General features: G+C 43.3%; 1 protein-coding gene across 13 annotated transcripts in view; it reads left to right on the top strand.

Moving 5' to 3' along the window:
* Nucleotides 1-17,692, top strand: part of LOC121447907 (calmodulin-binding transcription activator 1) — an 829,155-nt gene that overhangs the window by 76,904 nt on the left and 734,559 nt on the right. The window contains exons 4-6 of one of the 13 annotated variants that reach the window (XR_005974311.1): nt 2,810-2,893; nt 4,961-5,233; nt 14,427-14,940. The exons of 9 other annotated variants lie outside the window; for them this stretch is intronic. Coding sequence is in view for 1 of the 4 variants with exons in the window: in XM_041651187.1 (XP_041507121.1) it covers nt 2,810-2,818 (9 nt within the window). In the remaining 3 variants the exon portion in view is untranslated. Of the gene's footprint in view, nt 1-2,809; nt 3,094-4,960; nt 5,234-14,426; nt 14,941-17,692 lie in introns of those variants that run through there. 3 more of the 13 variants (XR_005974310.1, XR_005974312.1, XM_041651187.1) reach the window with 3 other exon arrangements.

Here is a 17,692-nt window from a genome sequence, read left to right on the forward strand (position 1 = left end):
TCTGTCTGAGAAGGGAGTCGGTTCCTCTTGCTTGTAGATTTGTTGAGAAAGGGAATTAAATTTGTCCGTAAGTGTGTCCCAGACAGTATGCTGTGAGAGTACCTGGAGAATTCTGCTGGGAGCAGGTGGATACATTCAGATCAAGGATATGCAGAAGGGTCTGGAGGCTGGCTAGGGGTTTCGAGCATTTACTGTTTAATTCTATTACTAATTGTGGAAAGAGACAAACTGTATGTAACTTTGTAAAGTTTCCCTGAGGTGGTCTAGAGCTCTGTTCCTGCCTGGTAGAACATTCCCCTTGGTTCCTCAGCTGAGAGCTTATTTCAGTCTGTGGCAACACCTGAGTATTCTGTGTTACTTTAATGAGAACTTCATCACTTACTGACTGTGGCTATAGTGAAGGGAAGGGAGGCTTCTGAAGAAGAAAAGGAAGATGGGTAATTTTGGTTTATGAGGTCTATTGCTGGTTGAGACCGGGAAATGGTCTAGAAGCCAATAAATTCTATAGGGAAAACACAGTGGCTCCAGTTAGGACTAGAGTTAGCGTCCTGGATGAAGATTGTAGCTACCCAGGCCCTGAATCTCCTAGAGCTTGTGGTCCAGAATAGTGGTTTTGGGTCAGGTAGGTGCCCACAGACCTGCTGTCTGGACACTGCTGAAGGCACCCATGCCGACCTCAGCAGGTGCAGTGGTCTCAGCTGCTGTCCACATAGTGGGCTCCTGTGCAGGCCTTTGCTGACAGTGGTAAAGTGCGTACTTTCCTTCCTGAGTGCTGTTCTAGGGACTTGTTAACACCATAATAAACTCCAGCCTATCTTCTCCCCAACCAGAAGTTACTGGCTAAATTCCTAATTGTTACTTTAAAAATCAGTTGGATCGTTGTCCCCATAGGTACAGTTGAATTCAGAGGCTGTCTGTCAGAACTGCCGTGTGTGGGCAGGGAGTATGAATCCACTCCCATGGAAAGTCAGGACATGCTAGGGAGCAGCTGACAACTTGAAGGTTGCATTAGCTTGGATGGTTTATGCCTGACACTTCTGGCAGGACTGATGAGTTGGCAAAAATCTGGGGAACTGTTTCTGTAAGGTATGGAATTTTAAGAATGATTTAGAAGACTTTTAAAAGACATTAAGAAGTCGTCTTATTGTTAAGAGATTATGAATATATGTTTGGTCGAGACATACTGTATATATAGTTGTTGGTCTGAACAGGTCTGGAGCTTATTTTTAATATAAAATGTTTTAGGAAAACAAAGCTCAAGTTAATACCACACTGCTGGCTTCTTGTCTTTTGTTACAAACATGCTGAAATGGTCTCAATAATGATGCTACTAAAGCACTGTATGCATTGTTTTGATGGGGTATTGATTCCTTTTGCAGTGTTCAACATTGCCTGCATGCCTCCCAGCAGCAAATATGTATGTGCCAGACTCTGTGAGATGAGGGCTCCAAAAATGAAATGTTAGTTTACTTTTCATAGCTGTGCAACTAATGAAAGGGAAGCTGTGGCTTTAGAGATGTGGCCTTAAGCACTAACACACTCAATCCAGTGCATGATGATCTGCAGTTACTTTAACAAAACCTAATCAGAGGGAACAAAAGCTGGCATTCATAGGATTATTTTATTTATTGATTGCCATAAGCCATGAGAAGGAATGTCTTATTTCTTTTAATAAATCCTTCTGGACACTCGTCTATATTTTAATATATAAGTATTTGGGGATGTGATTTTTAACAAGGTTAACTCAAGTGTTCGATGTAACAGCGTGAAACTAAGGTGGGAGAATGGAAGGGGTGCTAAGATGGTAACCAAACCAAGCTCATTTCGCCAGCTGCTCTCCACCTGCCTCAGGCGCCAGGCCACTGTGCACAGGACTTCTTAGATACAGACTGCTTAGCGGGAACAACCTGCTCAGGATTAGTTCTCAGACTAAAGACAGTAAGGATGATTGTCCCATGCTGGTCATTTACCAAGGAATTGAGCATTTACTGTCACCCTTTGCTTCTTGTTGCCATCAGTAAGTGCCATAACCTGGTGGTAGTTATAATTCAAACAAAGGTTGCACCCTCCTGCTCTTTGTGGGAACATAAGTTAGTTTGTTAATGAAGGTGAGTAAGTGTAACATTGTTGGGAAACAAAGCCTGTCAGATCCCTCTTTCTTGCATGGTTAGTCCTCAAGGCAGGCTCCTCTTAACTGTTTGATTCCAGGAGAGACAGCAAGTTGTTACTTTGCTTAAAATGTCCTTCCCTTATGCAGTGAGAGTTGAATGTGAGAACAGACTTAATAGGTATAGTTACACAGTTTATTTTATCATGTATCACTTTATTGCTGTCTTCTAGAACATTGTTATACTAAATGTTCCAATAATGGGAATTTTATGCAGCTACTTCAAATGAAAGAAATTTGCAAAAACTCAATTTTGGAACTCATTCCTTGAGGAGAGGGGGTGGGGGTGGGAAGACGACACCAACTCACCATGCTGTGACCAAATTAGATTTCTGATATGTTGGCAACTTATCAAACACTGTCATTTCCAGAAAACGGGGTATGAATTTCAACTGAAATGAAATGCCAGCACTTCCCAGCCACTTTCAATTGGAAATATTGGAGGTTTTAATATGATTGGTTAAATATTTGTAATTTTTTTTTGGTTGGTAACAGATGATTAAAATTTGGTTTTGTACCTGAATGAAAATGGCTCTCCATGGAATCAGGGAAGACTGTTCAATTGCAGGGGGAGCTTCAAGAGCTTGATTGTTGATTCTGGGAGATGCTAGTTGTACTTACTGGAGCTCCTTTGTTTTGCAGAGATCATGATGCAGCCGCCCTTTTGGATTTCTTTTTAATAATGTGTGACCCTTCACCTTTGATCCCCTGACCTGCATTACCTTGGTAACCATTTCATTTTTTAATTTAATTTCATTTTTTAATTTTGGTGTACAAGCTGTAACATTTCATCTCTCCAAGTGCAGCACACTGATTTCCTCAAGTAGAGATTCTCCTTTGAGTGATAAAATTGCAAAATGCTGTCTTCATTTTCTGTATTGAAATTCATTTTGATTTTTAAGAATAAAGTGTAATTTGTGTTTTCATCCTTTTAAAATTTAAGTTTAATGAGTGCATTTCCCCATGTAGGGTATTTCCTTTTATGTCCATATTTCGCTATGAATTAGCTGATGTTGACATATAATTGACATATACATACCCAGGCTGCCTGAAGCCTCCCTTCCCTTTTTACCCCCTTCCATGCACACTCATGCTCACATCTATCTTGGCCCACACCCGTCTTCACATTTACTACATAGCTTTGTTGCTGCCTTCCCCTCAAACACAGCAGCAGTTTAAATCTGGTAGTCTCGTAAATTTGCCATGTTTTGCATCGTCAGATTATATTTTGCATTCTCAAGTTTTACGGAGAGAAAAAGTTTAAATGTTTTATTTCATTAAAAGTATAGAAGAATACAGTTCTATCATCCAATTTCACCTTTCTCCATCCTTTATAATCTACTTCTTTTAAACATAAGAGAAAGCAACGGTTGATATTACCCACAATGTTTTTGTCTTTGCTAAAATCTGGTCAATTCTGGTGGACTCTATACCAGGTTAATTTATGCTATTGGCTCTTACATTTTTTTCCTTCAAATTAGTACATTTTGTTGTTGTTGTTGTTTGTATTTGTCTTAAAAACAAAACAACAAATTCCAAAACCATATTAAATTCTTTGAAATGGTGATAAATATCACCCCCAAAAACACATATAATTTCTTAGCACGATCCAGTAAAATACAGATTACTTTTAATATCTCATTATTTTATTCTTTAATATTTAATGCTGATATTTCAATTTCACACAGCTGAAACATCTAGGTGAACATTGAAGTTGATTTAAATCCTTTCCAAGCTTTTTTGATGTCTATGAACGTTTATATCATTCATTAAAATCACAGAGTATAAGGAGCTGCTCATTGGTGACAAGAACTCCTGTATTCTCCTGCATTACTTGGAGCTTCCAAGCTTGCTTTTGCCTGTTATACCCACATACTTGCAAAGCTGCCTCTGGCCTGCTGAGTTTCTGGTCACAGAATTGCACAGCACTGGAATTGAGGAATAGAAAAGACTCCTATGACTATGAAGCCCTGTGACTGTCCTGTCCTGGGGTTGGGGGCTGAACCTTGACTGCTCAGGTGATTTTTAATGATGATTTTATCATAATGCATTGTGCACCTATGCGCAGGAGTATTTTTCTCCTCCATTTCATTTGTGTCCTTTGTTTGTCTTGGATACCTTGTCCTTCAGCAGCAAAGGAATGGTGCCAGACATAGAGTTCATGGGCTCTCAGAGTGGCAGGAGATGGTGGCTGTCAACTCCTCTCCTCATCTGCCTGATGGCACCCGAGGGAGTCACAAGCTCCCTGTTGACAGAGTTGGCTCTCTAGAGTCCAGTACTTTATTCATAAATCTAGTAGGAATCCAGGACACATTAGTAGATGCAGAAGTGAAATGTTTTCTTTGTCATTGTGATTTGATAAATTAGATTTTTCCTTAAAGCTGCCTGCTTAGTGCATTTTTAAGATAACCTATTTTTTCTCAGAGAGCTAGTAACTGAATACACGACTTCTTATTTTAGATGAACAAAAATAGTTTTTGATTAGAATTTAGGACTTGTAGTAAGTTGTAAGCCCCACGGATATTGCTCATGTAATTTTGATTCCCTGAAAGAATCTTGCCTGAGAGCGAGAAAGTCTGTTCTGGACTACTCGGGTCTGGGTGTGCTGTCAACCCTGGTTAAAGCAGTTAACCCAAACTAAAAAGCTCGAACTTCAGAAGACAGGAGTGTGGTTTGAAGCATTGACTTAGGAGGTTGGCTGTCCAGGGAGGCGTTTGTAAGCCGTGTTCTTGCTGCTTCCATTGTAATATGTGTGAAATGCAGATACTGTATGTCTCCTACTTGCTTTTTTAGGGTTGTTGAGAGGATAAATGAAACACTGAGAACTCAGAAGAAAGGTGCTTTTGAAACTCAACCTCATCCTATGGCTGTGCCAAGAGGCAGTGGTAGTGAACCCCGTGGTGAAGGGCCAGGACCATGGCTGTGGAGCCAGGCTGCTGAGGTTCGAATCCCACCTTGGCCTCTTGCAAGTGTTTTGACTTCAGCACTTTACCTAGCTGCCCTATTGCTGAGTTTACTTCCTCTTTAAATGGGGTGACAGTAATAACATCCACTCACAGGATCATGGTGAGTCCTAGCAGAGTCGATGTGTGTGAGGTCTGTAGAGTAGCACTAAGTGCCGTGTGACCAGATCTGCATGCCACGAGTAGTGCATGCACCTCCAGCAAAGGAAGCTCTAGCTTTTCCTCCCTCAGCCGTTTAACACTGACTTAGAGGCCCTTGGATGCCTAGAGAGGACCTCAGAGCGTGTGGTAAGTAAGACGTGCAGGAGACAGAAGCTCCGGCAGAGCTCCACAGCCTCCTAGGCTCACAGCCAGAAACTTCAGCCTCTAGGAGCTGCCTTATCTGCTGCTGCTGCTACTGTTACTTCCCCCCTAACACTCCCCTCCCCAGATTTTTTTAAAAAGTTTTTTTGTTTACCTAATTTTGACTTTGGAGAGGAAAGAGACTGAAGAGAAAGTCATCACTTGACTGATTAGCTGGACTCACCCTTCACGCTACCATGGTAAACCCTGCAGCTAGCTTACAGGAAGTCAGGGTGTTGAGCTGCTTAGTGTTTCCCTCAGGTGCAGGAGATTTCAGTGTCCTCTTGAGTAAAGGGGAAATGATCTCACTGACACCACGTGTGCAAGGATTTATATCAGGTGTTCTTCTCAATGAATTTTACACATTTTAATCATCCATCATATTCACCCAGGAGGTAGGGAGGCCTGCATGAGCACACTGATGCTCAGGTAGGTGTAATGCATTTGTTATGCTGTATTCACTGCCTCTGGGCTACTTTGCGTAAGACAGTTCTGCCATTTGACTGCAGGGATCAGCCATGTGTGTTCTCTTCCCTCAGTCATCAGACAGAGATATACTAGTACTAAGCTCAGTAAGATGTGACTGATAACGGTGGCTTCTTTAGTCCTGGCTATGGATCTGGAGCCCCTTGCATAGTTAAAAACTTGCATCAGTGGCCCACTCCATGGTTCAGATCTTTTACTAACTGAGAACCATTAGTCAACAGGGTTCAGAAATCCTGCAAGTTTGTTGTAAACAAGGAAAAGAGCAGGTAAATAATTTGTACACATATAAATGTGTCTTTCTGGGATGTGTGGGTCAGTGCTGTCACTTTTAGAGCAGATTACACTGCAAACTAAAGTGGGTCTCCTCGGGCTGACTTAGTGTTCAGCCAACACCAGCCAGTACCGACAGCTCCAGCCATTGCTGTGCACGACTGTCCTGAGAGAGAACTGGTCATCACAAATCCAGGCTTGTGCTTAAGTTATGAGGTTCAGGAAGTAGAGTGCTCTTGATTTATTTCTGTTGCGTGATTAAAAAGCAGAAAACTGACAGAAAGCAACATAGAGGTTTGTTTCAGCTCGGAATTCCCTTCGCTGTGAGGAAGTCACAGCAGAGCTTGAGACAGCTGGTCACATCACTTTCTCACTGGAGCAAAGAACCACAGACACATGCGTACTTAAGTTAACTTTCTGTACTCACAGAATCAGGGAGTGGCGCTGCCCACCTGGAGTCCGGGTCTTTCCGTATCAATTAAGGCAATCAACACAATCCCTGGCAGATATGCCTACAGGACAACCTAGTCTAGACAGTCCCACATTAAAACATTCTCCCAGGTACTAGGTTGTATCAGAAATTAGAACTAAGTACCACAGGACCTTTTCTGCGTTCCATTCTGTAACCTTTCTTCTTTCCTTTCATCTGTTGTACATTTAGTTTTCCTTTCTCTTTTCTTCCTCTCTAGCTCTGACACTCTCCCCTCACCCATATCCCTGTCATCACAGTGTAATATGCTTACAAACCTAAGGGGCCTACCACATAGTAGGTGTTCAGATGGACTTTTAAATTTGTCTTGGTATCTGTGTTGGAGTAGGTGCCACCCTTTATTAGCCTGAACATTGTTAGGCTTCATTTGTGATCATCTATCCTGGTTTGGTTCATCTTGAGGACTTAGTAATTTTGTCATATGGGCATTAGTAGCCTGAGAAATGCTAGGCTTTTCTCAGTCACCAAGCAGTGCAGGTTAGGCACTAGAATGGGCTGGGGTTGTCTTGGAGAGACTTCTTACCTTGGGCCTCTACATGGCTGCCGTGTAAGCTTTTAAACTGTAAGTTAGGTGATACCTGTGTTGAACCCCTTGATTTTGGTGATGAGGAATCTGCTCCTGAGAGGAAAAGGCTTCAGATCCTGTCACACCAATCCTGTGTAAGGGTGGAACAGCAAACATGGCAGTACAGAAGCTTGCCCTTAACTACCTACCTCCAGGAGTGTTGGTGGGGTCGTCAGAGTAATCTCCTTCCCTCCACAAGAGCCAGTGTTACAAGGTTAAGGTAATTCTGAGGAGATAGAGGCCTCAATGTGAGTCTCCAGATCTATGTAGTGTGGCTTGGGTGTCACTTGGTGGCCTTTGAGGTTCTTTGATGACCTTTGCCCTCGTGGCTTCTGTGGGGGTGTGAGAAGTGCTCTGTCATTTCCCATGAAGGTCTGCCCAAGCCAAAGGGAGTTGATGAAGAAGATGACATTAGAATTGCTGCCAGGCAGGATGTCATGGAATCAGCACCCTGTGGTTCTAGTCCCCAGTTACTGGTTCTCCCACAAAGTGATGGCCATGGTTCCATGGAACTGGCTCAGCCTTCACTTCCGGGCCTTTTCCTGGCTCCTGTGCTGATTCCATTTCTTAATCCTTCATTTTCCCAGAGATAGTGCTAAGAGGATAGGGCGAGAAACAGGTGAAATTTTTGGCTCAAGTCTGTCTCTGGGTCTCCCCTGCTGGGCTCTGTTCCCTTTAGGCCTCTGGCACATGCCCTTGCACATAGTAGACACTCAGCGAATGCTCACTCTTCATTTCACAGTAGCTCAGGTAATTAAGAGCAGGAGCTGAAAGACTGCACGTATCTGTGCAGAGATATATCTGTAATTAAAGTTTTAATTAAAGAAATACCAGACCAGGCAGATGGTTCTTATCCCCACATCCTGTAAACCTAAGAGCTGTGTCTTCTGGATCTTGCAGACAAAGGCAAGAACAGCAGCCTCCAAAGTGGTACCGAAGGGGAGAGGGAGTTTCACTAGCTGGCCATAATCTAATTTTGGTAGCACTCTATGGATGGCACATCTGGGGGTAATCATTGCAGTCTGATATGGAAAGACAATACATCAAAGGTATGTCCTGACTAAAGCTTTTAAGCCTCAAGTCAAGGGCATTACTGCAGCCCAGCTGGTAGATCACAAGGTGTGTGGTTTTGTGCCGGGTTACAAAAGCTGACAGAGTGTTATTTAGGATCATCAGCTAAATACGTTTGAAAGTAGAGCAGCAGCATCCTGATGCTTCAGGTGTTGCCACTGTACAGCAGTGCAGATTGAGAGTGACTTGTGCCTGCCTGCCTCACAGTAGTCCTTCACTATGTTGCAGTGACCTTAATGGTCAATCAAGTGCAGATTTTAAAAAACACAATGACCACAAGAACAGAAAAGACCTCTCTAGACCTTACCATTTTTCAAGACCTCCCAGTGACCTCCAGCCACTATTTTTTATTCCCATCACCATCAGCAGGAAGCTGGAGCAGTGCAGGGAAACAGTCAAGCCATGCATCGGGTGCGTGATATCTATGTCACTATGACCTCCTGGGCCTCTGCTCCCAGGTTTCATTTATCCGGTCAGGCACATAAGGTTGAAAGCATTCAGGGCAGATGTGGCAGTACTACAACATTGCACCAGTGCCTTTTTTGCTATGTTCAGCATCACCGTCTTGAAGACACCTTTGTTCTTTCACAGGGAGCAATTAGGTCAGAGGTTAAGAGCCAAGTCCTTCCTTTGCTGAGCACTGGGTTACTTCCCTTTCTCCATCCCTTCTATATGGCTTTTAAAGGCAGCCAATCTTTCCCAGAAAGAGCCTGTATTACTCCAGGATGGTAGATCTTGGAACTAATTTAATCTATCAATACCATCTGTAAATCAAGGCTCAGTTATCCTGGGAGGAATACATGTGTGTAGGTGTGAGACAGGCCAGATCAAAGGGACCTGGTACATCCTGTGAGCAAAGTCTGTCTCAGGGCTGCTTAGAGATTCAGCTACCTCTGCTTGGGCTTGGGAGACTTCAGTGTTTGGTGAGCTGTTCTGTGGTCTTAGCTCAGGGGAAAGTGCTTTGAATGGTTTTTCATGGTGGTATCCAGAAAATGCCACATGATCCGGATGCAGGGTAGTGCTAGTGATTTCAGTAAGCAGTATACATGTGCAAATTTGAACATGACAGACTGAAATCTATTTTTTTCTGTCATTTGTTTTGAGACCTGAACTTTTTTTTTGGGGGGGGGGGTAACTTTTTAGCAAATAGTCTGAGATTGTAGGAGGCTTCTAACTTGTGAAATTAAACTCTACTGCTCAGAAAGTGGTACATATGACTTGTTTCAAGGTAGCAAGGAGACTGTTTATCCAGGGAGGCACAGCATCTACAAAACTACCCAGAAGGGCATTTTTTTTTTTAAGGGAGTGGGTAGTCTCACTTCGTAGTCTAAGGTGATCTTATCATTGTATCCATGCACCTGCTCAAGCCTCCTGAGTGTTGGAATTACAGGCATGAGCCAACTACCAAGACCAATGCCTACTCTTTTCTGGTGTAGATTGGAAGAAAACTTTCATGCCCTCCTCAAAACTCTAAAGTCCCAATGTCTTTAAATAAATAAAGTATATTTATTCTTTTGTTCTTGTAAGCTACTGTCAGATGTCTAGTGTGGGGCTGCCTGGGTGCATGGAATGAAGCAGAAACAAGCCACACCTTCCTCTTACAGACCTCTGCTGGTTGGGGAAGAACAACAAGGAACAAATATCAAGTGCCGGTAACTTGAGGGTTTATATGTGCCAGTTCCATGTATTAACTCACGGAGCTCCCAAGAACACAGGATAGTAGATCCCTCTTTGTTCCCAAGTCCACAGATGAGGAAACCAGTTACCACAAAACAGCTTGTTTCACCTCACTTGAGTAAGCAGTGCTGGTGTTATTGACATTCCATCCTAGCCTTTCTGATCCAGGTGTCTGACCCTTTCATTTCTAATAATTAGTGGCAGCAGGTTGAGCACTGAGGTGAACTTTGTCAAGTGGCCCCAGAGTCTGAGAGTGTTCTTGTGCACCCTCTCTCAGGTTTGACTTGAGCAGGTATCTAACTCCATTTTGATAATATGAAGGATGTGACAGTGAATGAACCATGTAGATGTCTGGAGTGAAAGCATCCCAAGTAGGCAGGACAGCCAAAAGCAGAGGTTCCAAGGTGTGTGCAGGGCTGACAACAGAGAAGAGACTAGGAGGACAGATAGAGGATGATGGTGCTGTCCAGAGAGGAAATGAGAGCCACAGGGCAGGGCAGGTACCAGTAGTAGAATCCTGGGAGTTTTTGTAGGTCACAGGTAAAACTTTGTTTATTGAAACAAGAGTCTCACCTCTGTAGTCCAGGCTGGCCTGCAACTTGCTATATAGTTCCAGGCTGGCCTCAAGGGAGCTGGTTTTAAAAGGTCAGAATGGAATGAGCCTTAATAGATGGCACTCTCTTTCACCTAGTAGTACATTGTGATGTACGTGGACATGTACCACAAAGGCTGTTAGGATATAGTGCTGTTTGAGTACAGTCTTTGAAGTTGGTGTGTTATTGTGTACTTTAGGCACACCTCATTCTAGTAGGGGCACGTTTCAGGTGACCAGGAAGTTCATGGCTGCCACACTGGTCAGTGAAACTCTGCAGATGACCATGGAAGTGCAGTCTAGTTTCAGAGGACAGAGAAGCTCAGGTTCATGAAAAGTTGGGTGGGTGGGCCTGAAACCACCTGGCTCCTAGTTCTAGGTTGTAAGGCAGGAGAGGAGACCCAGTGTTGAGGGTTCCTGTTTTAAGTAGCCATGGAGGTGAGTTGGAGCATCTGTGGATCTGAGGGCTGTTCTTCCTCACTGAGGCCCCAGGATAAGAACAGGAGTTCTCATAGGAGTCCCAGAGCATGGGCCATCATTTCTGTAATATCTTCCTCTCCTTGCAGCCTTCTGATGCCCTCTGTCTGTTTTCATTTCAAGCAAGGAGAAGCTAATAAAGGTGTTGCCCCTATGAATGTTTCAGACAGTCTTTATTTCCATGTATCTTTTGATGCTGATCTTTACTTTGGCATAATCCTCAAATCCTTCAAATTCTGTTAGTAATACTTAGCTCAACAATCTTGAAGGTGTTTGAATCTCCACAGAAGTCGACTTTTAGTAGCTTCAGGGCATTTCTGTGTGGTACAGACAGCAGTGTGCATACTCTCCTGTCCTCTTGATAAAGGCCAGGTCATCATTTTGCCATGCAGCTTAACCACTATATAGTTTATTTCTCCACACACACAAATCAGTGTGTGTATATGTGTGTGTTGGCTTTGACCACGTTGAGCCTTTGATAATAAAAGTCGATTCAATGTGAAAACTTTTTAGCCTTAAAGACTGGGGAAAGGTAAGGTAGTTTGCAGGGACAGAGGTATTGGCTCACTTCTGCTGGACTCTCTTTTTATGAAGACTAGTAATGCAAACTTAATCTGAGTCCCAAGAGAACGCAGGATGGTGCTCTGATTCCATCCTCTTAACAAGTCTTAAGTTTGCTTTAGGGTCCCTTTTGTTATTTTTCTGTACAATATTAAGATTAACTAGGTCTGGAGGCAGAAGCAGGTAGATTTGAGGCCAGCCTGGTCTACAGAGCAAGTTCCAGGACAGCCAGGACTACACAGAGAAACCTTATCTTGAAAAAAATCAACAACAACAAGATTAACCAGGAATTTATTTCAAGATCTAAGCACAGGTATTTAGGAAGCTATTTTGAGTCCTGTGTATTGTGGGATTTTTTTTTTTTTTTTAAATATCAACTGGTATCAAAAGAGAGTGAGGGATCCAACTGGTCTGTAGCCTGTCAGAACCCAGGCTGTTGGTTGAGAACTTTTTCCTGCCTAAATCTATTCTTGCATTTAAGGGGGTGGGGAGCTCAAGAAATGGGTTTTAGAAACAATGAAACTGACTCCTACTTAAACACTCTAAGACTCTACCTTAATGAGAACATCTGAGGAGAAGGGCATGAATACCAAGAGTCAGCTGGAAATTAAGGTATTAGGTGAACTTGAATGTTTCGCTTCACTGCCAGTTGTTAGTGTTTTGCCTGCAAACTGACTCATCCCTTCATACACAGATCCTGATGAGCAGTGGGTCTCAGCGACAGAAGGGTTGTCTGTTACCGCACTTGTGAGTCACAGCACAGGCCATGGGAGATCCCAGAGGCTTAGCTTTTAAGGCAGTGTTAGCACAATTACTTCCCTGGTGTGCATGGAATTGTAATCTCATTAAAAGTGAAGGTCAGTTTGTCCAGAGTAGGAAAGTGAATTTTGATCTTTGGCCACTGTTTTTAATTTAGATCTGGGTTACTAGAGTTCTGAGAGATGGAGGTGGGGGGAGAAAGGAGTAAGAAAAGAAATCCAAGGTATAACATTTAAACTTGTGATGTATTTATTTTGAAAATTTGTTGCTGAACCTTAAGGCTTGACTAACATTGCCCAAAAGCAGTGTTTGGTTTTCCTTGGGCAGGTGTCTACCCATTCCTTGTCTTCATCAGAGAGTCCACATACACACCTAAAACCAGACCCACAGCTCTGGCCCATTACATTGTGCCCCCACCCAGCTATACCTTGCTTGCCTCTTGACTCCTCCCTACACCCTCTTAACACTTTTCTACCCTCTGTTCTCTGCACCAGCTCAACCCATCTCCTCGCAGATTCTAGAGGCCAGCTTCTCACAAACCCTTCTCTTGAGCTCTGTTCAGTGCCATTAACTCCAGCTATCTGTTCTTATGGAGTGGTACCCCTGTATCTATGTGTAGGTCCTTGGTACAGTGAATTGTCACTATCTCTTTCCTCAGTGAGTTAGGAGCTCTCTGGGAGCTGGTGCTAGGCCTCCTTATTTCTGTTTTCTTGGAGCACAGCCTAGTACTAACGTGTGGTGTGAGTGAGTAAACCAGGGTGAGTGGGGGAGAAGTGATGGTGGGGTAAAGGCACACTCAGGTCAAAGGGCAGACTGAACTGATTGGAGAAGAGGAGAGTAAATGCTGTTTTTGTTTATGCAGGTCTTAAAATTATGGTAGCAGAAAGCAAAGGTGCAGAGAGCAATGGAAACAAGTCAGAAGCTGCTGTCTGATTCCAGAGATGTCCACAATCTATGACATGTGGTTTATGTTGGAATCTTCAGTTTATCCTGATATCTCAAGTTGCTAATTTAGTTGAATAACACCTAGGGAATAGGTCATGAGGACTTTGACCTGTAGATCCTCTTCACGATATAACTTATTGTTGTATTCTAAGCCCATGAATCATTGAGCATAGCCTAGTGCTGTGGGCCTTTTACTCCCCCTTAAGCCCTGAACTACAGTCCTGCTTACATTGTGCTAATCTGAGGCCTGGGAGGCAGCCAGGCACCTTTCACTCCATGTGCTCCACCTGCTGCCTGCCTGCCCCTCATCCTACCAGCTCCTGAGCTAGGGAAGTAGAGACTTCTGAGGTTTTCTTTCTGTGGCTTTGTGCTTTGGGATAGTTTCAGGGCTACAGTGGAAGTCACTGGCAGCTCCTTAAGATTTTACATTGATTTGGAAGTGTCCTTGACTTCCTGGGAAACTAGCCTGTGGTGATCAGTTAGAAGTGCTAGGAGTTGAGTCAGCCTTCTCGGTGCTGGGTGGCACAGACAGACTCTAGCAAGGCAGCCTCTTGTGTATTGTCTGTTCCATCAATATGTACTTAGACACATTAATCCGAGGTAGAGAACTGATTGTACTTAATGGCTCCCCTGGGATGCGTGTCAGAAAAAAAACAAAAACCAAAGGAGTGTGCTGAATATGCAGAGTAAGCAAAAAAAAAATCCTTGTAAAAATAGTGTTAATTGAACTTGGACCTTGATCATCTTTGAGCTTTCAATTCTTAATTTGGTTCTTTATACAGTCTGTCTCAGAGCCTAATAAAAGTTATACTGTGACATTGCCAAAAAGACATTTTATACAAGAAAGATCCAATTTTGAATTATCTTTGGGAAATAGGTCATGTGGGGTAGAGACACATGTACAAATACACACACACTCATAAGTGTGTTTAGAATATTCTTCAGTTGTCCTTTACTCACGTGTTTCCTCTCTCTGCCTCTGGAAGTGGGGCACATTTTCTTCAGTTAAGAACAGAAATAGAAGCGACGGTCTTGACCCATTTTACACCTGTTTATTTCAGGCTCTCACCACACACTTGTTCATGGGCGCAGCAAGAAGAGGGACCACAGAGCTGGAGCCGTGAGGGCTGGCACATTGGGAGGAAGCTGGCAGAGCGCATAGGGAGAACTTTCCGTCCTGCCAGCTTCATATCTGCTTCAAGACAGTTGTATCAGTGAATTCATTTCACTTTAAACCCCAAGTTTATATGAGCTGAATCTTACTAAAAATGAAATAAGAGTCAAGTGGCCTACTCTTGCTTCATGCAGTGTGCCTGTGAGAGGGTGCCGCAGCCGCTTATCTCTAGGGAGTAGCCTGCACTGTGTGTTCCCTGCTTCCAGTGTCTCTTTGGCCTCCAAACTTCCCTTTTCTTATTACCATTCACCCAGCAATAACCTGTTCATGTGTTGATTACTGCCTCCCAGAAGAATGGAAGCTCCATGAGAGCAGGGCCTGTGTGTTGTCTCTGTCTCCAGCACACAAAACAGCGCCTGGCATTTCAATAAATGCGGTTCAGTGAACTAATGGGTCACTGGTGTTGCGTCATTTCTCATTCTTCTCTTTTGATTTACTGTTTATGTACTTTATGTATTTATGTATGCCTTTCAGAATGGTAGCATAAATAGGAAGTTTTGTTTTACAGCTAGTTCAGGGAGATACAAGAAGCAGAGTATCTGAGATGGTGGGATTAGGAATTGTAGAGCCACTATGTTGTGGTGTTCATGCTGCCTGAGTAGCAACAGACAGAGGGGATGTGAGTCGCTTCCCTGGCATGTTGTAGCATCACCACCATTGAAGAAAGTCTAGGAAAAGACATAGTCTCCTCAGTGTCTATGATCCAGTATGTGACAGAGTTCAGTCCAGTCCAGTCCAGTCCAGGTGCTGTCTAGAGTAAGCAATCACTGACTAGGATTTATAGAGCTGGATGGAGGTAATGAGGCTTAGGACATCTCAGCCATCAGTGGACCACACACACTTAGCTGCCTCATGTGAATTTAGTACTTACTAGTCGCAGAACTATCTTAGTCTGTGCTCTCTGTGATATTCACATGTCGCCCAGAGCACCCAGAGGCAGTTGGTAAGCATACATGGCAGTATGCAGAGAAACAGAAGTCCTGGCCCAGAAGCCCTTGCGGCCCACCTTTATCTGTTTGTGCATTGGCAGAGGTCACAATACAAGGATTATTCCTGCAAACCCTGAGTTTTTGTTTTTGAACAATGACCCAAGGAGACAGTGTCCTGTGAAGTGGCCCTGGCTCAAGGTGAGTTTGTCTGTAGCGTTGGCTTGTGAGGAATAACCTCCAGGTGTAGTGTGTCTTATCTGCCAGGTTTTGTTCCCTCCATTGTAAACTTACTACATACGGAAGGAGTCAACTAAACCATGACAAAGAACCAATTAAACCTGAGTGTCTAATACCTCTGCTCAAACCAGACCTTTCTGTGTACCACACAGCAAACCAGGAAACTAAAGCCTTTGGTGTTGTGATGCCATTTGCACTAGACAAGTCATTTAGTTATTTTGAATGTCACTGTTTTCCTCCCATGGAAGTGTAAGACGTGTGAATTTTGAGACGAGGGTGTAATTGCAGAAAGGGGTTAATGAGGCAGAACTCACAGACCTCTATTTAGAATTGTGTGGATGAATAAATCCCAGTAGAGGGTACAGATGTAAGGAAAATTTTTGGTTGTAGTAAAAAAAATGCAAGGTTGAACTTTTTACTAAAACAGAAATTTCGAACCTCTTGGGGTAAGTTGTATTTTACGTAAGTTAATTTGCTTAGAGCAGCAACCCCGGACATAGTGAACATAACTACATGCTCTTTATTGAAGGTTTGAAGTACAAATGAAATCATGTTTTAATCCTGCTTAATAAAGTTCACTATAATTTGTTATGGTCAACATCTCCTTTTTAATTCGTCACAGAATGATTTCTCAGATTAAGAAACCAACTCGTCTCTTGGTGTTCCCGTTTGCGTGTGGAAGAAGCTGGGAGTGGTTGACAAGGTCACCGCTCTCTTGGGCCAAAGATGGAGGAACAATTCTTCATGCATTTTGAATTGTCTTTTCACCAGACTGAAGATCAGATTGACTTACTGTTTACATTTGCTGCGGTTGACATGTGTACCTTTTAAGTTTTGTGGGGTTCAGTGAAACTTCCAATGGTTGTCTAAAGCCGCTGTTAAAATTTCATACTTAGCACTTCATTCAAAATCTAGCTCTCATTTAGTTTTCCTGCAGTTTAAATGACATGCCATATGCTTTGAAAAAGCCATCCCATGAGTTAGTGCCCTCTGGTGGTACACAGAGGACATCAGGCAGAGAGGGACTCTGACCCGGGAGCCTTGGGCTCACTCTGTAAAGAGGCATTGCCTTACAGTTAGTTTAGTCATCTTTTCCTCCAGGTGCTGATTTACACCAACTTGGATTTTTGTCTTTTGTTTGTTTTTTTCTTACGTTTCATGCCTGCCGGTTTACTACTCCACTAAGCCTGGCAATGGAGTTGACTTAGTTCCTTCCTCACATGGGCTTGTTGTAAGAAAGAATATGCTGGTATTTAGATTGCCCAGGATGCATTCTTTAGCCTGCCTTTTCAGAAGGGACATGCTGTCAGTTCCCGAATTAATGAGAAGGCCTCCCTGCTAGCTTTGGGTGATTTACAGACATTGCTTGGCCCAGGCTTGGAGGGTTGGTCTCCATGGCCTTATTTGTCCCTCTGGTATTCTCTGGAGCCAGCTTTCCCACCGAGGTCCCCTGGCCAGATTCTATTACTCTGGATTTCGGCATCAGGCAGAGCAAACACCAAATCTGTCTGCAGTTCTGCGTGGCTATAGGGCCTGGGGAAGTGGCTATACCTTGTGTGGGTCTCTATCAGGGAAACTTGTCTCAAACCCTGAAGAGAACAGCTTGGAGGATGAAGCTAAGGAGTGAACTCAAGGGCCAAACAGATGAACTTTCCAAGATTGCTGCGAAAGGCATGTTCACTTCACTGAACAGCAAGCCCTGCCTTTGGTACTTAAAATTTGACAATTAAAACAAAAACCAACCCTTTATTTTGGGTTAACTTTGTATTTAACAACAAAGTTCCAAAGATGGGACTGAGTTTACACATGCTGGTAAGCCCTTTGATACCCTTGGGTTTTCTTGAATGTGTTCCCTATATCATCACTTCAAATCTGGGTCAAATTTGGTTTAGTTGTCCACTTAGCACTTTGCTGAAGACTGTAATGTTTGCCTCTGGTCCCTGAGTTCCACTGTAGACCTGGTACTTGTCTGCAGACCACCTTCAGT

This window comes from Microtus oregoni, unplaced genomic scaffold (genome assembly GCF_018167655.1).
Source record: "Microtus oregoni isolate MIOR12 unplaced genomic scaffold, Mior012 000005F_ref0000423, whole genome shotgun sequence".
Classification (NCBI taxonomy): Eukaryota; Metazoa; Chordata; class Mammalia; order Rodentia; family Cricetidae; genus Microtus; species Microtus oregoni.